The 23,703-nt window shown below is 38.4% G+C and overlaps 1 protein-coding gene across 2 annotated transcripts in view; it reads left to right on the forward strand.

The window, feature by feature from the left end:
* The window catches only part of hdlbpa (high density lipoprotein binding protein a), a 55,726-nt gene that overhangs the window by 11,579 nt on the left and 20,444 nt on the right, over positions 1–23,703 (forward strand). For both annotated transcript variants that reach the window (XM_056751189.1, XM_056751190.1), the window contains exons 8-20: positions 4,424–4,630; positions 4,790–4,897; positions 12,176–12,280; positions 12,381–12,459; positions 12,569–12,708; positions 19,396–19,500; positions 19,578–19,691; positions 19,799–19,885; positions 19,969–20,100; positions 21,323–21,541; positions 22,248–22,469; positions 22,549–22,767; positions 22,869–23,007. In XM_056751189.1, coding sequence (XP_056607167.1) covers positions 4,424–4,630; positions 4,790–4,897; positions 12,176–12,280; positions 12,381–12,459; positions 12,569–12,708; positions 19,396–19,500; positions 19,578–19,691; positions 19,799–19,885; positions 19,969–20,100; positions 21,323–21,541; positions 22,248–22,469; positions 22,549–22,767; positions 22,869–23,007 — 1,876 coding nt within the window. The remainder of the gene's footprint in view (positions 1–4,423; positions 4,631–4,789; positions 4,898–12,175; positions 12,281–12,380; positions 12,460–12,568; positions 12,709–19,395; positions 19,501–19,577; positions 19,692–19,798; positions 19,886–19,968; positions 20,101–21,322; positions 21,542–22,247; positions 22,470–22,548; positions 22,768–22,868; positions 23,008–23,703) is intronic.

A 23,703-nucleotide genomic window follows, 5' to 3' on the forward strand; every position in this document is an offset into this window, starting at 1 on the left:
TTTTAACATTGATTCAATGTTGATTTCATCTTGTGAAAACTACATTAGAGATCAACACGTATTCGATTACCACTGTTTCGCTTTACTTAATGATTACTATCAGGGTGTTAAGAGACTTCCAACCAGCATTGCAAAAAGTGTTTCTGCACCGATTGCCTACTTGGCCTTTAAGTGCTGAGAATTCATGAAATTTACTCCTACTTCCAAACTTAAATATAAAAGCCCACCTTTTATTGCAATGAATGCATTATTTTTGTTCTCGATGGTATGTGTGATTTCACACCCGAGAAAACCTTTATACCGAAAATAACATTTAAAACCATTTGACTTAAGCAAATGAAAATAATTTCAGTACAGTTTTAAAACTGGTAATTTAGAAATGTTGAAAACATTTATTTTATTTCCAATGTCTATATCATAATCTATTCTATTGAAAAGTCAGTATGTGTGTTGAATATAAACTCATTTTAGGAATTTCAAGGTGAATGTATCTGAGAATAGTCTTAAATAGGGAAATCTATTCGGTGATTGGTCCATGCCAATGTAGTCATCTAAAATCCTGTTTGTGGCACAGCAAAGTGTTGTTTATCTTGAGTGTCAGGCTCAGAGATGATTTAGTCCTACACTTAACTTAAATTACAACTGCTTCGTAACCAACTTTAAGCACAATTTTGAGAGACGATTTTTTTTACTTAATTACAAGAACACTGCTAATAATTGCTAAGATACTTGATAAATACTTGCCCTGATCTCTTGATGTCTTAAACTGGGTCTCACAGAAAAACAAAATACTTGCAGTAAAATTCAAACAATTCATACCGGTTACAAATCAAGTCACAAACTGTCAGAAGAGTGGTCACAAAACTGTAACGATGCAACATTTTCTGTGACAACCACCTGAAGAAAAAATCTAATCGATGTATTGAACCAAACTGAACAACTAGTTGTTGATGACATCGGCATACACGCATGGGAGATCTGGTTACATACAAAACCTTACAATAGTTTTAAATATAATAGACAATTTTTTTTTTCAGTGGCCATGTTAAGATTAGGTTATTGACATGTGAGCAAGTCATGCTTGTCGCAGGAGCAGCGCTGAAGCAGAAGGCAGCAATCGTTTAGTCTACACATGTTACACTGCTCGCACTAAATTAATATGAAAGTGCACTGCAAAAATGCATATGGGTTGACAAGAGAAGTTACTACTTAATTAAAATGCATGCAAGACCACGTTCACACTGCCATGTTTTTTTTCTTATGTGACCCTGATGTCAGTATGAACAGGGCAAACCACATGGAATGCAATCTTTTTAAATCTGAACCACTTCCATATGTGGTCCTAAATCAGATACAGGTCTGATGTTTCGCAATGTGACCTAAGTCTGAATGGTCATATCAGAATTCAAGCGACATTTACGTCGCATGTTTTAAAAAGTTGCTAAAACTTTTAAAAAACACAGCTCTTTTCAGAAGGTTGGTGGCCGACCGAGCTTCTCACCCCATCTCTAAGGGATCGCCCAGCCACCCTGCGGAGAAAGCTCATTTTGGCCACCTGTATCCGGGATCTTGTCCTTTCGGTCATGACCCACAGCTCATTACCATAGGTGAGAGTAGGAACGTAGATTGACCGGTAAATCGAGAGCTTCGCCTTGTGGCTCAGCTCCTTCTTCACCATTTGACTGTTAGTTACCTTAAAATGCCTGTAGCTAAATTCTTTATACCAGCTGTAAGACTGTGATAAAAGTGAAGTATTGAAGCATCTAGCTCAGTCAAATGTTTACAATAGTGACCCCTTTTTTGGTGTATTCCTTTGGGCGGAGATTATTCAAAAACTCTGAATAGTGACCTGGGGGTCGCGGTAACCAAAAATTATTCGTCATTGACAGATTTTTTTATACCAGTAACGGAAAAATGACGGATGGCAGTGTTACAAATAGGGCAGTTTTTAATGCCACTTTTTGACGATTTTGTAGCATCCAATCATGCAACGTTGCGCAGACGATGAATCTGCGTATACGGACCGGGAGGGAATTTGTTCTGGACCCGACAAGTGCCAAACAAACATGCACGTGTGCACACACGTGTACACCAATGTTGCAGTGACTTCTTTCGTCAGGTAAAGTGTGTAGATAAACCATAGCTTTTATGCTAAAATGTTGTCAGTACAGCCCCTCGAGAATGTTTTGTGTTGCAGACATGGCTCTCCTTTCTCTTGGTCTATCTGTGCAGCGGGTGGCATTAAACTGCTGCACATTTAACTGACTGAACACAACGGCGTTTACAAAATTCTCTTACTGACTGCATGGGCATATGAACATGAACGCTCACGCTAAAACCTACATCGAATGATAATGTTATAACGCGTATTTTCCATTGTTAGCGTATTAGTTGTAATCGACATAAGGATATTTGCGAGACCCTGGGAATATACGATAACATCGTTATATCGCCCAGCCCTATTATTAACAAGGCATTAGACTATTACGGCCCGCCACAGTCTAATTGGTTTTGCCATAGCTTCAAAACAAACTTTTTAAACTTTATAACACATCGATCTGTTTTTTTTGTGGTGTTGTTTCTGGATATGATTCTGCAAAGCATGCGTCGGTCACTCAATCATACCCCCTGCATCATGTGCTCTCATACACACAGACGCGCATTAACAAGTTGTGCCGCGTTTACAGACTTTTTTTGAGAGCGACTAGCCTCATTTTGGAATCAGTGAGTGGAAAAAATGTCTCTGCGACTTTCTTCATGACCCAACAGCAGCTTAATGTTACTTGTTAGAGAATTAATGAATGATTTCAAGTGTTTACAATCACCTGTCATTGTTACTGACTGGACATATGAATATAAACATATTTGTCTTCAATTATTAACATTAAATATGTAAGACTTCAGCTTTGGTTGTAATAAAATACAGTAAGTTTAGAGTAAATCTAAAAATTTAGAGCAGCAGGCGAATATCTTTCAGAACTTTTCAAATAAAAAGTTCTTCAATTCAAAATAGTCTGTTGATCGCTCGACACACTTCCAAAATAGCAGTCATGAAATATGGGGTATGAAAAACTAACAGTGAAACATTAAAATTAAACATTAAAGACATTAGACATTAAAAAGGCCTCAGCACCAACACGTGAACAATAACAAGGAACATTCCCTTTTTTGTTAGTTGCCATACTTCGTCTCATGGTGATGTCTAATATTATATTCTTTGCAAACAGTGCCAACTTTGTTGCAGATAAGACACACCGGCTTTGCATTCAGCCTACCTAGTTTTGTGAATGCATAGTTGTCTTTCCATTCCTCCTTGTAAGCCCTATTTTTGTCAACTTTGCTCTTAAGACTCTTTGATAGTGCCTTTTTCTCTCACCATCTAGTTTGCTTAAATGTTAACATTACACTGCATTCAACGTAATTTCGCCTGATGCCATACTTGCTTGTAGGTCGACATTGACAAGTTTACACACACACACACACACACAACGTAAACTCATTACGAGTCGCCGTTTGCTCTGACAAATTTTCTAGCCCGAGGATGAACAATTTGATGAGACATATAAATTGAAGCTTACCGCGGAGGAGCTAGCAAACTTAAATTATCCATGGATTACTTGAGATGCCGCAGACACAGACAAACATATGATCATTTTATATGTTCACATCAAGAATGTTCATGTTCAGTTTTATTTTACATTATATTTACATGTTCAATTCAAGTTTATTTATATAGCGCTTTTCACAATGTGTATTGTTTCAAAGCAGCTTTACAGGGGCAAACAGGAAAAACAGAAAAGTACCAAATACCAAATATTGTAACTTCAGCATTAAGACAAATATTCCGTCTTTGCTCTTGGTTGGGGGATGTAGTGGTCTGAGCTGGGATGGTCCGATGGTCATATTTCTCTTGGCTGGTGGTGGAATTGACTTAGATGGAGCTGGGATGGTCAGTCAGTCACAACATGTTGTGAACATGAGGAAAAATTTTCTTAATACACAATAAATCATTGTAAGAATGTAATAACACTGCTTTTCATTTGGATTTGTGTAACACTGTAAACCATTACATGTATACTTTTTCACAAGCAACATTTCTGATGGTTCAAATGAATTCAGATTACAGTTTCTCTGTCCAGCACGAATCAATAACAACGATTCTCTGTATGCTCTGCCTCTTTGAATAAGCAGAACAAAACCTGCTTTGTTCAAATAACTTTTTTTGTCATTATCCGTAATAATTATTTGGGGGGAAATGTGAATAATTGCATTTGAGGCCAATTTAAGGTTAGCCCCTTAATTGTTAGCTTGTGCCCCTTTAACCTTTCTGTCAGAGGCTACAGTGCTCATAGTAACACAATTTAGTCTGGAGCCCTGTATTGAGACTGGAGAATTTTAAGTGTGGTGTTCTGCTGTGTTCTAGAGGAAGAATGCAACCACAATTGCAGTTGAGGTAAAGAAATCTCAGCACAAGTATGTAATTGGGCCTAAGGGTAACACCCTGCAAGAGATCCTGGAAAGGACTGGAGTCTCGGTCGAGATCCCACCCCTCGACAGTAGCTCGGAGACTGTAATTCTGCGTGGGGAGCCAGACCGGCTAGGCCAGGCACTCACTGAAGTGTATGCCAAGGTAAACGACCTTGTGTTTCTAAATGTCTTCGTATAGAAAGAAGTACTTATTTTCTCCTGAAACTCTGCTTTTGTGGGAGATTCCATTTAACATTACTGCAAAAATAACTTTTGACATAATTTGTTGTTTCAATATATTTTTCCACTTTTTGCTGAACAGGCCAATAGCTACAATGTTTCCTCAGTCTCTGCGCCCTCTTGGCTTCATCGCTTCATTATTGGCAAGAAAGGACAGAATCTGGCAAAGATCACACAGCAAATGCCCAAGGTGAGTCTGCTTTGCACTAACGTATAATATTGAGTGGCTGAGACTGTGATTTAAAATAGTTATTCATAATATATTTATAATGTCACAAAAATATAGGTGGAGAATGAGCAAGATGCAGGACAAATTAAAGTAATCATTACACCAAATGTGGTGTTTATGATCACAGGGGCTTATATAAAGATGGTACTCAAATAGAAGAATCTTTCCGCCGCCTCCGTAGCAGTACTTTAATATGTTTACTCTTGTTTCCCACTGAGTGGCGGTCTCGTCACAGGTCTTCACTCACAGTATGTTGGTACATCAAGCTTGTTTTACGCAAAAATCTCGGGCTCGCTCTCTCTCAGTACTGTATTGACATGATTGCCTGTTTTAAGAAATTGCCAAAGCATTGAACATATAACAAAAGACATACAATAAGTACAAACATTTGTCAAATTGAACTAAGGTGCTGAGTAAGGCATAAAAATAGAATGAAGTATATGCAAGTAAACAAATGAAATATGGAAATAATATATCGCAGAAACATGAATGTAATAAAGTCAAGTGTATATGTGCCTTGAGTGTATCAGATGAAGGCAGTAGTTTGTTTCTGAGGGTGTGCATGATAGACGAATGAAGCAGCAGCTGATCTGTGTCTCTTCTCCCCCAGTAACATCTGCATTCGCTGTGTTTTTGAACACCTATCAAACTCTGGCATGAGCTTTGACATTTTGTGAAAGTGTTCCTCTCTAACATCTTTAAATTGATCACAATGAAGCAGAAAGTGTGTCTCTGTTTCCACATCACCAGTGTCACAGTCTGCACTGTCTGAGTTGTTCTTCCTTTGGAAGCCATGTTTGTCTGTCTGCCTCTACGGCCAGACTGTGATCACGGAGTCCGTATTTGGTCAGGGTCCGTCTCTATCTCTACACTGTTGGAGATGTAAAACAATCTAATTTGGCGCTGCATGCATTATTTGGTGTCTTCTATGAACTCTTAAAATGTTTTTACAGAATTCAGCATGCAGGGATTCAATGGAATGTTTATCCCATTTTTAGTAATCTGTCAGACACTGTGGACCCCAAACCTCGCAGCCATATAGAGCTATAGGCATAATAACACTATCAAATAATTTACACCAGACAGTTACTGGAATATCTGATTTGGTGAATCTGCCTTTTATGACGTAAAATGCTCGTCTAGCTTTCTCTTTCAGTGCATTCACTGCCAAACCAAATACTCCTAACGTGCTGATTTTTAGGTCAAGATAATCGTAGTGTAAAGCTTGTTCTATTGTAGTGTTTCCTGGAGTAAATGTGTATCTGTTATCCCGTAATCTGTTTTTTCTGGAAAATCATAATTTGAGTTTTCTTTCAGATTGACTGTCAGGGCCCAGTTTTGACAGTATTTCTCTAGCAGGTGTAGGTGTTGCTGTAGACCTACGGTGGTGTCTGACAGCAGCACCAGATCATCAGCATACAGAAGACATTTCACCTCGGAGTTGTTTATTGTGAAACGGCTGTTGCAGATTGTTCCAGTAACACTGCTGACTCATTTCAGTAGCTGGTCATATAATTAGAATATCATCAAAAAGTTGATTTTCACGAATTTCATTCAAAAAGTGAAACTTGTATAATTTTTACAATCATTCCACACAGACTGATATATTTAAAGTGTTTGTCTTTTAATTTTGATGATTATAACTGACAACTAATGAAAACCCCAAATTCAGTATCTCAGAAAATTTGAATATTGTGAAATGGTTCAATATTGAAGACACCTGGTGCCACACAAAGGCCTTTAAATTGTCTCTGTCTAGTTCTGTAGGCTACACAATCATGGGGAAGATTGCTGACCTTCTCAGCTGTCAAAAAGACGTCCATTGACACCTTGCACAAGGAGGGCAAGACACAAAAGGTCATTGCAAAAGAGGCTGGCTGTTCAGAGAGCTCTGTGTCCAAGCACATTAATAGAGGGGCGAAGGGAAGGAAAAGATGTGTTAGAAAAAGTGTACAAGCAATAGGGATAACCGCATCCTGTAGAGGATTGTAAAACAAAACGCATTCAAAAATGTGGGGGAGATTCACAAAGAGTGGACTGCAGCTGAAGTCATTGCTTCAAGAACCAATACGCACAGACGTATGCTAGACATGGGTTCCAGCTGTCGCATTCCTTGTGTCAAGCCACTCTTGAACAACAGACCGCGTCAGAAGAGTCTCGTCGGGGCTGGACTGCTGCTGAGTGGTCCAAAGTTATGTTCTCTGATGAAAGTAAATTTTGCATTTCCTTTGGAAATCAGGGTCCCAGAGTCTGGAGGAAGAGAGGCGAGGCACAGAATCCACGTTGCTTGAGGACCAGTGTAAAGTTTCCACAGTCAGTGATGGTTTAGGGTGGCATGTCATCTGCTTGTGTTGGTGCACTGTGTTTTCTGTGGTGCAAGGTCAACACAGCCATATACCAGAAAGTTTTAGAGCACTTCATGCAGATGCAGATTTCATTTTCCAACAGGACTTGGCACCTGCACACAGTGCCAAAGCTGCCAGTACCTGGTTTAAGGACCATGGTATCCCTGTTCTTAATAGGCCAACAAACTCAACTGACCTTAACCCTATAGAAAATCTATGGGGTATTGTGAAGGGGAAGATATGCCAGACCCAACAATGCAGAAGAGCTGTAGGCCAATATCAGAGCAACCTGGGCTCTCATATCACCTGAGCAGTGCCACAGACTGATTGACTCCATGCTACGCCGCATTGCTGCAGTAATTCAGGCAAAAGGACCCCAACAAAGTATTGGTCTTAAGTAATATTCTAATAATACATATATAATATATATTATATAATATATAATAATAATATTCTAGATACTGAATTTGAGGATTTCATTAGTTGTCAGTTATAATCAACAAAAGAAAAGAATTAAACGCTTGAAATATATCAGTCTATGTTGAATGAATGTATACATTAATTCCATTCAAAAAGTGAAACTTGTATAGTGAAAGAAATCAACTTTTTGATGATATTCTAATTATATGACCAGCACCTGTACATGTTAAACGGAGTTGGTCCTATATTCCATCCCTGTCTTACTTCGCGCCCCTGAGTGAAAAATTCTGGTCTTTTATCGCCAATTTTAACTCCACATTTGTTTTCTGTATACATGGTTTCAACGATGTCATAAGATTTTCCACCTATGCCTGATTGTAGAATTTTATAATATTGGCCATCATGCCATATTGAATCGAATGCTTTTTTTATCGATAAAACATGCATATATTTTTCCTTCGTTTTTATGATGGACATGCCCATTGTCTAATGTTTTTGGTGTGTAGATATGGTCGGTGGTTTGGTAGAAATCCGATCTCACTGTTATTTAACACATTGTGTTTGGAAAGTCTTCCCCAGGTTACTGTTCACACAAATGCCTCTGTAGTTATTGGGGTCAAATTGATCTCCGCTTTTGTGGAGTGGCTGTATTAAGCCTGTATTCCAGGATTCAGGAAAGTGTCCAGATTGTATTCTCAGATTAAATAGTTTTAGGAGCTTCCTGCATCACTGCAGGACTGTGCATGGTTTTCTGATCATGAGGTTTCTCTTAATAGATTTTTAAAGTAGTCTTTCCATAGTTCTCCATTTTGTATATCCTGGTTTTGTTGTTTATTTAGACTATTCCATTTTTCCAAGAATTTAATATTAAAAGAGTCATGGATTTCATTGAGAGTTTGTTTAAGGTAATGTTGTTTTTTGTCATGGATTGTATTTTTGTAGTCCCTAAGTGCTTCACAATAGTTTTGTCTGATATTTTTTTAATTTTACATTCTTTAAACTGTCAAACCGGATTTCATCATCAGATATAAGTTTTTTGTTTTTATATAGTAGGTTAGCTTTAATTATACACATCATAGACACTGCTGTACATCAAATTAATCTTATTTATGTCTGTTTTGCTAGTCGTAAACGGTGTTATTTGAAATCTATTAATTTGGTTTGAGATCTCTGTTGAGCTAATTGCACTGATAAATTCAGATTCACATTTGGTGACCATTTAGGTGTTTGGTTCAGTTTGATCAGATTTCTGGGCTTTTGGATGGCTCTATGAGGTGGTTAACCATGCTTTCCTGTAGCTCTGTGGTAAGAGCATTGGGTTAACAACGCCTGGTTGTGGTTTCGATCCCAGGGGATTGCACATACCGAAGTATAAATATAGGTTAATGGAATCCAAGTCGCTTTGGTTAAAAGCTTCTGCCAAATGCATAAATGTAAATGTTGTTTGATTTTCTTTAGGAACACGTTTATTTGACCGTGATCTGATAAGGTAGACCGTGGACTCACTGTGAATGCACGTAAAGAGGATGGATTTTAATCTGTGATGGCGTAATCAACAACACTAGCACCAAGAGCTGAGCAGTACGTGTATCGACCTAAAGAGTCCCCACAGATCCTACCATTAAGCAAATACAGACCCAGACCTCAACAGAGACACAAACTCCTTACCGCTTTTGTTGACAATCCTGTCAGGGTTGTTCCATGATGTGGTGGTGGGGGTGAGATGTGTGTTTGCTTTGAGGATATGATTATTTCCATGAGTGTCTATAATATACGATTCGGAGCCTGTCCTAGCATTAAAGTCTCCGCACAGCACAACATTCCCTTCAGAAAGAAACCAGCCATTTTCAGGCATTAGTAGATCAAAATTATGGTCTTTGTAATATGGTGATTCTGATGGTGTTATGCAAGCTGCACAAATGTAGAGGTCTTTATCAGTCTATGGTGCTTCTTTTGAGCTTTAGTCAGATATGTGTTCAGTCCTTCTTCTGTATGGAGAAGTTGTTTTTTAAAGTCTCTTTATACCAAATGATAACCCCTCCGGAGTCTCTTCCGTGCTTCAGATTGTAATTCTTTAGGGATGGCAGTATAATTTCCATGTGTCCTGTAGGGCAGTAAGTGTTGATGTCTGACCTGCACCATGTTTCTTGAAGGATAATGTCCTGATTTTTTGTTTTTTAGAAACTCTGTTTTTAGAGTCTAGGCCTCTAAGCTCTTGGAATATACAAGGCCTCTACTCTACAACCTTATAGTAAATAATGCCATGGTAAGTGGAATGAAGTGTTTTTGGTAGTCCAGATGCTGAAATCGTATCTGCAAAAAAGGAGGTTAAGAGATGCTTTACCTCTGTAATGTCTGTAGAGCCAGTGTGTTTGCCTTTCACCACATCAGCATAGGTGGACTGTTGTGATGGTGGACTGTTGATGATGGGTGGATTGGTTCCCAGCTTTCCTGTAGCTCAGTGGTTGGAGTGTGGTTAGAAACGCCAAGGTCATGGGTTCAATCCCAGGGATTGCACATACTCCGAAAGTGCAAGAACCATGGGCTTGGTGTTTCGATTTCACCATATAGCAAACCAAATAAGTAACTGTACAAATCAAAACAAAAATAGCAGTGAAGTATTATCCTCCCAAGATGGCGGGGCCACTGCAACATGCAACAAGGTGTGATGAGAGCTTCACATTCTCTATCACTCAGCTTGCTTCAATGTCACCCTGTACATGGTTTTCACACACAAATAGCACATTTTGGTGTAAAATGATCGTGCTTCGCAATCTTTAAAAAAAAAAAATGATATGCAGGCTATGCCAATATTGGCTTTAAACGTGCTGTTTTGCTTGTTCAAAATGTTAATTTTTTTTACTTGGTGATATGTCAAATTAAGATTGTTTCATATAAAATTTTATATAGAACTTCATTGAGTTTGTGCTGTACTTGGAAGGAGATTGTCCTCTCTATACAGGGACGTTGCTTTTCATGCAGAAAAAAAGATCTTTGAACCCCTGTGATCAAAATCAAAACCTTTGCGCCAATTATTAAATTGATTATTTTAATGTACTCCATTTGGCTCATTCTCCGCCAGTAACGCTTTTTTCTGTTATAAACATAACTCTTGTTTTGATTTTTAATGTGTTGCCTCCTGTAATGCATTTTAGGAATTTATCAATTTCACTTGTTCACAGTAAATGTTAAGTGCTGAAAGTGCAGACTCTCCCTTTTAAAAAATTAAACTTGTCGATAAATTTTTAACTAACTTTGGTAAACTACTAGTTTAGATAAACAAAAAATTCTAAGGCTTCCACTGACAACAGGTAGGCTTGAAAGTAGCGTTCGACGTGATTGTCATTTACAGATTGCTTTGTGGCATGAGAATGGCGCTTCCTGTCTTGTCGTTCCCCCAAAGAGTATAAATACCAAGAGGTGCAACTCTGGTGCTTTTTTGGGGTGAAAATACTCTACAACAAAAGCCTTTGTTCGCTAGAAACCTTGACAGATATCAAGTACTATCATCATTCAGGTTGCATTTCAGCTTGGTTTTATTTTTTACAAACCAGCTGATATTTTCATTGCCAGAGCAGAAAGCAGAGTCTTTCAACCCAAAATGGTGGAATCGCAGGGTGCAGGTGTTGCAATGGGAACGATCTATTGAGTTTTGCCTCTTGGCATCTATACTCTTTGGTTCCTCTTGTAGTACTTTGTCTTTCAGTCAATAAGTGATGTCAAAGTGACACTGTCATTATTACTATTACTAAATGAGAACGTAAACTGCACTAGACAAGAACTTAACTATTAATGAGTGAGGACACGCGCTATATCCTGTCTTTGCAGTTGTATTTATTCAATTTGGGGGATGGACGCTGCCAACAATATTATAGCGCACGTTCGGTTTCAAAGAAAAAGAGCTCAATCAAGTGTTAAGTTTGGTTTTTGCAGACAATAAGCTTGACGCGTCAATTCGCGCTGAGTGAATATCGATGAAAAAACAACTTAGTTTATGATCTTCCAGATCAAACAACTGTTTCCGGGTCCAAACGCTCATTAAGTTGCTATAGACAAACAACAAAAAATGCTAATATACGCTCATGACGAGCTGTAAAACTATCAGAAAACCATGATCCTTACCTTTATCTTGGTCACAAAATTTCACATGGCCAGTCAGTGATTCTTTTTTATAATTTATTCAAATATTGATGTCTGAGATTCCTGGAGACTGTAGTGTATACTGTTAACAAATGCTCCGCTTAAATATGTGATGCAAGTACACTGTGCTTATTAACATGTTTAAGCTGTTGCCCTGCTTGAAATGAATAGATGGTTGGACCCGGAAACACGCATTAAAGAAATACCACCGTGGCGACAGTGATTGCAGAAGGATTATTCTGGTTTAGTACCTACTGTATGCTCTTTTGTAGAAAAGCTATGATGCTGTTATTAAATTAAAGGTCAGTGAGGTAACTGTTTACAATGAAAACAGGTGCATATTGAGTTCACTGAGGGAGAGGACAAGATCACGCTGGAAGGACCCACCAAAGATGTACAGATTGTACAGGGCCAGATTGAAGCCATTGTCACAGATCTGGTAAGAGTATTCAGTCTTCTATCTATATTGTGTGGCTGTTTGTCAAACTATCACATTTTCACATCTCCTTTATTTGACGTTCATGTTTATTTTTTCATAGGTTAGCCGAATGGACTTCACAGAAATTATTGTGGACCCAAAGTTCCATCGACACTTAATTGGCAAAGGCGGCGCAAACAGTTAAGTATAGATTTACTTGCTGCAAGTTGTGAGGTTTATTAAAGCAGTTATTATGGTTCTGAATTTACAAGTCCTTAATGTGACATGTTTGGTCCTTCCAATGTCTAGTTAACCGCATTAAGGAGCAACACAAGGTGTCCGTCCGCATTCCACCAGATAATGAGAAAAGTAACCTGATCCGTATTGAAGGAGACCCCCTGGGAGTGCAGGAGGCCAAAAAGGAGCTGCTGGAGCTAGCGTCACGCATGGCAAGTTAGCTAAATTTGTACATGAATTTTACTTTGTAAAATCAATGCTTCTAAAGATTTACTAGCATTAAAACATTACAAGTATTAAAAAAGTTAATGAATGTGTCCTGCATTCAGTGTTAAAAGATGTTAATTAAATGATCATTCAACAAAATTCAACTAATCCTTTATTTAATATAGTTTTATGCAGTAAAATAATGTTAACCTAAATATAAATAGTTAAATTATTAAAATAAATTTGAGACTAGCCAAACACAAACCTTAAGTAAACTGGGGCTCACAAGAACGCAAGGACACACGTCTTGTTTACTATCTCTGTGCAGACAGTCCATAGGCATAATGATTTCTATTTTGTACAAATTTCATTTAAAAATAATCCGTTCCCTGCCAAAGACCAGTTAGGGCAATCTGTGTTTGTACTCTTGTACAGCTGGTGGCGCTGTACAACAGCAATCTCTGATTGAACACAATCTCTGATTGAAAACTGAATAATATATATGTTAATATATACATTCTTGGTTCATTGTTCGGAGTGTAATCTGGGAGGAGTCTTCAACCAAAAATGCTAATGATCTCAGAGGTTTAATCAAAGTGATCCATTTTTCAAGAAACCTACCCACATCTAAGAGGTGATAAAAAAGAACAAATTAACTATTGTTTAAAAGCATAGACTGTTCTTCCATTTGATATATTGTTCATATACTCGTTAAAAAAATAAGTTGTCAGCCAGCACCAGTGTTTAAACTTTGATGGCTCACAGTACATTTTTTGTAGAGAAAATGTTAAAGGCTGGCGGGGAAAGAGTTAAGGGTACAGCGCAATATTGATGAACCAAAAAACAATCGACCATTAATTTACAGCATATGTTTAGAACAGCCCATTTCGTTTATTTAGTATAAATGTATATTTTAAGACAGATTCAAGTCACAATGTGCAAATAAAACATTTGGGCAAAATGTTTTGAATATATGTTCCCTTGCATTTCAGACAAGTCACAAATGGTAAAATGAATGGACTTAAACATCATGTAACAATGCTGTGCCCATTACTAGACTAGATCTCTCCTCAAAACTATTTTTTTTACATACTCTATAATGAGTAATTTTTTAAAAACTGGTTCTAGTCCATTAAGTGAATCTGAATTGGTAATGGTGTTATAATCCCACTATGTCAGCACAGTTGAATTGGCCATAAGGACATTCTTTAGACGTCCTTATGCAGGGGGAAGCAGTCAAGTATATGATTAGAGGAAAGGAGGTCTGACGTTTCCCTGTTTAGTCGGGTTGGCATCCTCTGTGTTTGGGGATGAAGGATTATAGAAAAACGTAGCATACTTGCCTTTCCTTGAAATTGGGACACGCAACTCATGAGATGTCTCTCTGATAATGACAACAAAGATGCCTCTTGATGAGGTGCTGCTGATAATCCCATTTGTATGGTTCCCATCAATTCGACACATCGTCAGTTGTGCACCCTAAACTCATTGGGTGTTTATCACAAGACGCCCTCAGCCGAGGGAGGCCCACCGCGGGTTGATCAAACCTGGGTGTGTTGCATTGTTACAAGGTCATCTGGCAGCCCATGCGGTGTCCATCCGTCTAAAGCACAGCCATTGGCTTCTTCTTTCTGCATCACTGGCCAGTTATTGATTATCTTCCACTGGACCTGTCCTCTGAGAGTGACCTATTTGTCAGCTATGGTGACCTCTGCATTAAACCTGTCCAGTGAGTAGTGAACTCGCGCACTGCAAGTCTTGAACATGTGTACACCAGAAGCAGTGGGCAGCTATCACTGCAGCTCAAAGGTACCACAGTCATTACCCGCCGGCCCTGAAAATCGAACCGACAACTCAACTCAACTCAACTTTATTTATATAGCACTTTTTACAATTTTCATTGTTACAAAGCAGCTGTACATGAGACACATTTAATACAAGTATGAATTCTAAAGCAGCCCCCCCTGCCAGGCAGATAGTGCAAAACAATATGCAAACGGTGGTGAGGAACCTCAGGGGAACCCAGGCCCAACCAGGGGATTCCAGTTCCCCTCTGGCAAAAGCTGCTGCCTCTGCACAAGCTCAACAGTGCTTGCACAACAAGGCTTAGTAAAAATATAAAAATTAAGGATTAAAGATTATCATTAACAATCTAATAGCATTTGAAATGTTGTAGGAAAAACAAAGTTGTCGCGTCCTTTATCCAGCTCTATCCTCTTAGCACTTGTCAGGTCACCGCTTCCCATTCTCAGCTCTGCCATCAGGTCTGGGCATGAACTGCATCCTGCGGTAACCTTGGAACAAAGAGACAAGACTGGCTGAGAGTAGAGTACTGTTCTGCACTCTTTGATGCAACAAGTACATCATTTGTTGTTTGATGTGTTCCTGGTTCCGGTTGATCTAAATAATGCAGCCTAAATCCTCTGAGGATTAATATTATGGAGGTGTAGTGTATGCGAGATTAAAAAGATGAGTCTTTAGTCTAGATTTAAACTGACAGAGTGTGTCTGCCTCCCGGACCGTGCAGGGAAGAATATTCCAAAGTTTAGGCGCTAGATAAGAAAAGGATCTACCACCTGCACTTGATTTTGAAATTCTAGGTATTACCAACTGACAGGACCCCTTAGAGCGTAATGTACGTGTAGGTCTGTAATACAATAGAAGTTCATTCAAATTCTGCGGCGCTAGACCATGTAGGGCTTTATAGGTAATAAGCAAGATCTTAAAGTTAATGCAATGCTTTATAGGTAACCAGTGCAAGGTTGACAGAACCGGGGTTATATGCTCATACTTTTTTGTACGTGTAAGAACTCGAGCTGCCGCGTTTTGAACCAGTTGCAGTTAACCTTCTGGTCACGTGTCCAACTCTCCAACCATTAGGCCAGGACTACCCAAATGGTTAATTCACGCTCTGTGACCCCTGTCCCGTATGGCATACCATTACAGCATATTACAAAAAATCAACGCAACCATATGCGCCAACCAGTTGGCTAAGGCTGTTATAGCCCCACTAGCTCCGTTAATGCAAGGTCAGTGCCCCCTGTCCCGTATGGCATAACATTACAACACATTACCAAAAATCAACGCAACCATATGCGCCAACCTGTTGGCTAACGGTGTTATAGCCCCACTGGCTCTGTTAATGCAAAGTCAGTGCCTCGGTTCCCGTATGGCATAACAATAGAACACACTTTAATTGCGTGGTCACTTGGCAGCCCAAAATATGTCCTTCCATTTCAACCACAGCCAGTGGCTGCTTCTCTCAGCGTCAGTGGCAAGTTCTTTAACTTCCGTCCATTGGGCCTGTCCTCTGATCCCCACTTTCTAAGCAGCCTTGTAGTGGAATTGGAAACCAAACCCCTGCAGCCCACTTCCACCAGAAACACTTTCGCTGACCATCCCCCGACCTTCATTCTCCGCTGGCATACCGGAGATTCTTTTTCAAATGCTTCATTAAGGGCCTCTTCCCAAGGTGCAGTCAACTCCTGGAAAAGCATGTCTGGCTGGTAGCTGCGAATTCCAAGGGGAAAGGAAGTCTGTGGTTTAAATAAACCTACCAATCCAACTCCCTCTCTGCCATGGTGCACTTGTCCGACAATGTCCTATTGTCTGAGGGCTGCCTTTGCTTCTCCAACCGCTGTAGTTGGGTTCGATTTCCTTCCTGTCGTAACTGTTGGAGTAGCATCATTACACCGGGATGACAGGATTCTTTGATCGTAACTTGTTTTGGTGCATTTATATTCCTCCACAGGGCTTGAAATTGGAAGACATAGAGATCCATTACCGCACAGCCCTATGTTGCTAAGGCATCTTGGTAGCCAAAGTAATTTCCTCACTGGTGTACTCCCAGATCTATCCAGGTTTTTTGCATGACTCACTGTGAGCTCATACATTGAAATTTGCCACATCAGGTGTGGCAACAAGCCAAATTGGAAGCTCTAGAGTTTCAGCTTCCCAGGAAGATCTGTATTGATTTTCTTGAGTCCACTGGCTTTTTCTTGCCGGAGTTGTTCGCTTTGTACATGCGTTGGTTGTTGCGATAGTTGTCATGTCATCCATGCATGCCCTTATTGGTGTTGGGCAAAACTCTTTTATCCAAACGTCCTCCTCCAACCACCCAACGCGATACCAGATTATTTCCATTGTCAATGTGAAAGCAAGTGGTGAAATTGTGCAACCTGCCATTATGCCAACCTCCAGCTGTTGCCATGGGATGGTACTATACTGCGTGGTAATGCAAGATTGGAGATCCTGAAAAAATGCCTTAAAGTGAAATTAAATTATGATTTTTAAGGTCCTCCTTTGGAATATGGAGTGTCCAACAAAAAGTACATACAAGATGTAAAAATGGATTCGGATGGATTCTTTCTGATAGCCTTTACAAGAGAAAAACATTGCAAAAAGCAATTAGTTAAAATGTCCCCTTTTTTTATTTCTGTTTCCATTAGCCAGTTAAAGTTTTTCAGCTTTCTGACATCTGCATCAAATGCTGTAGAGCGGTACATTTTGTTTGTTTGTGCGGGTAATTTGCCCCTCTATAAAACCTTCACCAGGTTAGATGAATATGAATGCTGTTGAACTGCCAACTGAGCATTTCGCTGCTCTGCATCTTTCCCTTTGATTGCAAACTGCCTTTACTCACTGGGTATGTATGCTTTTGGACCTAAATGATCCTATTTGATCTGAATGACTAAAGCTGAAAATACAAACGATTCCCTTGATTTTGAAAATGCATATTGTATTAAGATATAATAATAAATAAAATGTGAATGTCAAGATACATTTAAGGAAAATATAAATGTTATTTGGTTCCAGTCTTTGATTTAAATAGATTGCCACTTTTGAAACGTGAAATGAACGGAGTAGCATCAGTGTGGCTTAGGGGTATTTAAAGTAGAACTGCAAAGTAACAAATCCCTGTTTTTAGTATAAAACATTTTTAAATTGCACTGCACTAGCACTAGTCAAATCTGCTGTAGTTCAATCAGCTCCCCTTTATTTATCAGCTCACCTTAAGTGTGGTCTCTGTCCGTGGCATGCCAAGTCTATCTCTGCTCAACCTGAGACTTTTGTTCATCCTCGCTGATGTGTGTCAGTGATAAAAAAACAGTTCTTAGGAATGGTGCGTTCCTCTTTTAATGTCAACGTGTGGGGTTCCAGGGATATAAACAATACAAACATTTTAACAACCACTACTACGCTCCTATTTCTGTCGTCTTCCTCTCCTGCTTTGTCACTGAAACAGAAAACAGAAAAACAAGCAACAGCTTCAGATTAGATGCAGAAGAAATTCGTCCTAAAATCAATGGCGATCCGGGTCAAAATACCTTACAAATGTCTTGAGATAAAACCGCACCTCTGGATGTTCACTATTTTCCAAGAATTCAACAGCTGTCAATAATTCCTTGCTTAAACAATATATTTTAGTTCTGCCTGCTGTATATCTTTTATAGATTAATAATCACATTCCAAATTTTATTTTTTTGTTGCTTGTTTTTAAAACTTCTTACTTTTTTACAAGGTAACGTAAAAATTTACAAGCACACTCAAATTATTCTTTTTAGCTAGACCACTCCGTTAGAAGCAAGTGCTTGTCATGTGTGGCATACCTTTCTGTAAGGACAGGATTGTTGCTAAACATACGGGGAACCTGTATAAAACGGAGACAAGCAAAAGAATGCTTACTAAATTTACACATTTAGTCATATACATTTACTATACAGCGGCAATAACAATCTCGTCAAATGTAATTGTTGACGCATTTTATTCACATTAGACACCGCATCTGCAATGTAAGCAAATGTTAAGATCACTCAATTATTCTACCAGTTTACCAGGCACTTACGTTTTTTTTTAAGAGAAGTGGATGAATTCATGTGATCTGAATCCGACAGATCTCAGTCTGGGGCAGAAACAAACATGGTGGTGCCCAATGTGATCATTATTAAAGTGTTAAAACAACAAAGCACATGCACATATTTTACAATCGGAATGTTAGATATTACATGACATATATAAAAATTCTGTAAAAGCAATGCATCAGTCATACATCTACGTGTGTCACATAAGCAGTTCCGCGTCGCCATGGGAATGTTAAAGTGATGGGCTATCTTAACGGTAGCTTTGGAATGGCTGTACATTGGCTGTCAAATCATAGTTTACTTTATTGCAATAAGTCATCGATACTTGCATAGGCAAACGGAGATGCATCCCATACAAAACTGTTACATTAAAATAAACTGGCCCACAGTCGAAGTTACCTATGCTGTTGTACAGCGGTTGCTTGACTATAAACTTTTTTGTGTCAAATGATTATCTTCTTTTTTGGTAATTACACGGACGCAAGACCTGAGAGAGGTGTTTCATGCACCGGGAAAACGAGACCTTGCGCTAGCAGGGCACTACCGATGACAATTTCTCACTGAAGTAACCGTTAATCCAAAACCGCACAAGGTTTGTCATATGCGTCTTCTGAACAAGTTGTTAAATCTAATGAAAGAGTTGTTAACTTGGCAACAATGGCCATACAAATTAGGAATGAATGGAAAACGGTGTGTCACTAGTCGTGGTGTTGAGGATTTTGGACGTGTTGGCCCGCCACGGCAAAATGAATGTGACAGAATCACTGTTATTTGTAAACCTTGTTTGGCAACTCAATTTGAAAGTCTCAAAACATGTTATGATTTCAACAGGAGAATGAGCGTACAAAGGACATGATTATTGAACAGCGTTTTCATCGAGCCATCATTGGACAGAAAGGGGAGAAAGTTAAAGAAATTCGGGACAAGTTTCCGGAGGTAAAAGCTGGTACTTTTTTCAGTTAGGTGTGGAGTTTCATGCTTTGATCAAAAATTAAACTTGTTTTTTCTTACAGGTTATCATCAACTTCCCTGACCCAGCGCAGAAAAGTGACATTGTACAACTGCGTGGACCTCGTACTGAAGTGGAGAAATGCACAAAGTTCATGCAGAAAATCGTGGCTGAAATGGTACGCAGGTTCTTTAATTTTTTCATTTAAATACTAGATTGTAGTTGTGGGCTGTATATTGACATTATCATTGCAATCCGAACAGTGACTGACTGTTGTCTTTCCAGGTTGAGAACAGCTATTCAGTCTCGGTCCCAATTTTCAAGCAATTCCACAAAAACATAATTGGCAAAGGTGGAGCAAATATAAAGAAGGTATGTAGCTTATTTTAGAGCTTAGACACAGATAATATCAGTAAAAAGGGGGAGGGACAGATAAACATTTAGTTTCTTCTCAGATCCGTGAAGAAACTAACACTAAAATTGACCTGCCTGCGGAAAACAGCAACTCAGAAATGATTGTCATCACTGGAAAGAAGGCAAACTGTGAGGCAGCAAAAATTAGAATCCTGGCCATTCAGAAAGAACTGGTGAGATTTGTTACATTTAATACTAAAGTATATTTCGGGGTACATTTCATGTCAGCCACAAAGTCATGAAATCAATATCATTATTTTAATTAAACTAGGTGGTCGAATAATATATCCCCTTAATATGCTTTGTTAATTGGAGCTTAAGCTTGCAAAATAATTTTTGAATTCATTATTTTGTCAACGGTTACGGACACATGCGGTGTCAAATGAAACCTGAATGAAGTACCACATGGTTGATAATACAGATTTTTGAAGGTTTTTGAGTCTATTCACCAGAGTTTTTGAGGTTATCCGTCTTACTTGTATGAAAGTATGAATTTGGGCTTGAAAATGAGCATTCTTTGGTATGCTATCGTAATGAAACTTTGCTCCAACGTAAATCCGCAGTATGCTGAATTTAGTGTTATTCACCATCCTTACCAAAGACTTCCAGTGAGATCCTGTGCAATTCCTATGTAATTCTGTGGAATATTCTTTACCAGCTACACTCGGTGTGAGCATAAATTGACACTGAATTGCCAACATTGTCAACCGTTGATAGGTAACACAGTTGACATTTGGCCATTTAAGGGCCTTGTGCAAACTGCTGACCTTAAACAAAAACATGACCTTGATTAACTTATGTTTTTATATTCTTTCTCTACATATTTATAAACATAACATGTGATGCAAGTTCAAAAGAACATGTTAATCTAGACAATAATTTGGATAAAATATTGAAGAGGCTGTCTGATGTTGGACATTTGACATGGTCACTTTGTTACTCCCTATAAAACATATACATATACATTTACATTAAAGCATTCATTTTGTGTGAGCAAAATATTTTTAAACACATTTCTCATAATTTAATGACGATTTTTGACACATATTTATTAGAGATATGAACAAACATTTAACAGTAAAATCTCACATTTACTAAATTGGGTGTCACTAAAACTCGATCACAATTTTGATAATAGAATATGCCTTTTTGCAAGATAAAAGATGGATTTTGTTGGATTTTTGTATTCAATTAATTAGAAATGTCCCCTGATATAAAGTAATCATTGCTTGAAGTGGAAAGTTTATGAAAAATTTGTCAAATTGATCCATGGACATCACATGTACCCCTAATTATAGAATTACTTAAGTTAATGCGTCTTGAGATTGATTTCTCACCATTTGAGAAGCATGAGGATGGAATGAGCTTTTACATTTTTCCTAAATGTTTGTGCAGGCAAATATTACGGAGCTGGAGGTTTCCATTCCCTCAAAATTGCACAACTCCTTAATTGGCTCCAAGGGGCGTTTTGTACGTTCCATAATGGAGGAGTGTGGTGGCGTGCACATTCATTTCCCCACAGAGGGCTCTGGCATTGATGCAGTGACGATCAGAGGCCCAGCCGAGGAGGTTGAGAAAGCCAAGAAGCAGCTACTGTTTCTGGCGGAAGAGAAGGTCTGTTTTAAAAATGGGTTTTTGTTAAGTGGCTAACATTTGAAACGGAACTCAATCAACCATTAAGCTGTACTATTGTTAGACCCATATACTGCCATGGCTGAAATCTCTACCAGTATTTGGATTTTTTTCCATTATATCGGCATTAGCTGATTTTTTTTTCAAATTGACTTTTTTCCCAAAAGCATTTTATTCATAAAAATGCCACAATGTGCTATAGATGTGAATCATGGATTTGCCACTTAGTAATGTAATATGACTGAGATTTTTTTTAAATTGTATAGCAAGTATCACTATGTTTCAATTGCTTTATTTTATTCATGTTATGCCATGTTTAGCTGCCCACAATTAATGTAATGTCAGGTGTGAACCTTTTCATGTGTTCAGACTGTTTGTAACTAGGCACATAATACACAATTGTTCGTTTACTTGCAATCTCATTAACTAATTTAATTGCATTTGTGTTATATCTGCCTCTTATCGGCCACAATGCTTTCTTAATATCAGCATTGTGCTTTAACAAAATAAAAATGTCTATAAATTCAGTTTAGTGGTCGACCAATTTAGGTTTTTAAAGATGAATGTTGGTTTATTAATATCAAAATTCATTTTCATTCAGTACAAGACTATTGATTTGATTACTCTTTATTTCACATTAGGTTGAAGTTTCAGTACAAATAATCTACCTGTGATTGTTTTGTAATAGCAAACTAAAAGCCACACAGTTGAGCTCTGTGCCAAACCTGAATACCACAAGTTCCTTATTGGAAAAGGAGGCGGAAATATCCGGAAGGTGCGGGACAGCACGGGCGCCAGAATCATCTTTCCTACCCCACAGGACAAGGATCAGGAGCTGATCACAGTCATTGGTACAGAGGAAGCTGTGGCAGAAGCACAGAAGGTGTTGGAGGCACTCATTAAAAGCTTGGTAGGTTCCTTTTTAGCTTGAGCAATATCCCAAACATAACTGAAGATGTTTGGACTATGTTTCCCTTTAAATGTTTTAGGATAACGTTGTAGAGGATGGTATGACCGTTGATCCAAAGCACCATAGGTTCTTTGTGGCACGTCGAGGTCAAGTCTTGAGGGAGATTGCTGAAGAGTATGGTGGAGTTATCGTCAGTTTCCCCCGGACTGCCTCGCAGAGCGATAAGGTTTCTCTGAAGGGTGCCAAAGATTGTGTGGAGGCTGCTAAAAAACGCATGCTGGAGTTGATTGAGGATTTGGTGAGTAGTTTACATATAATCTGAAATTGCTACATACATGCAGTATATGTCTCGGACAGCCGTTGTAATTTTAAGGTGGTAATGTTCCTCATAATCTACAGGATGCACAAGTGACCATGGAGTGTGTGATCCCTCAGAAGTTCCACCGCTCAATAATGGGGCCAAAGGGCTCACGCATACAGCAGATTACTAAAGACCACAATGTTCAAATCAAGTTTCCAGACAGGGAAGACATGCAAGGTAAATCAATTTATTGGCTGTTCATAATAAAGCACATCACATTACATTTATTAATTTGGCAGATGCCTTTATTCAATGCGATTTACGAGCAGGAGAGGTTATAACATTTTGCCAACTCACAAGGACATGTTACTAGCAGGATTAAAGCTGAAGAAATATTGTTATTGGTTAGTCAAATTAATGTGGAACAGGTATGATTTAAGTTGTTTTTAATAGGGATGTGGGACCCTAATCGACAGTCGTTTAAACTGTAGGCTCCTACTTGTCGACATTGAAATCAACAGTCAATTACACTAAACACTGACACAAAATATTATTGTTTAAATGACTTATTGTTTTAGTATGTCATTGTAATGTTTTGTTTAAAAACCTTTTAAATGTTTGAAAAAATACATATATTAATAGTCTTTAAAAGTATGGAAGCATATTGGTTGTTATATTCAGTATGTAAAATACAATGCAATTGTGTATCTAAATATACATTTCAAATAAGATTTTTACAAAATGAAAATAAAAATTCAATTATATCAATTACATTTGTCAGTTCCTAAACTAGTTTTAATGTTATTTAAATGGATATTTTTAATGCTCTAAGTTCCAAAATTTAAATGAAAATGCATTTCCCGGATTGATTACACTGTAAAAAAATCCTTTAAAAGTTACAGTAAATTACTGGCAGCAGGGTTGCCAGCCAGT

The sequence above is a fragment of the Triplophysa dalaica genome, chromosome 6, assembly GCF_015846415.1.
Source record: "Triplophysa dalaica isolate WHDGS20190420 chromosome 6, ASM1584641v1, whole genome shotgun sequence".
Lineage (NCBI taxonomy): Eukaryota > Metazoa > Chordata > Actinopteri > Cypriniformes > Nemacheilidae > Triplophysa > Triplophysa dalaica.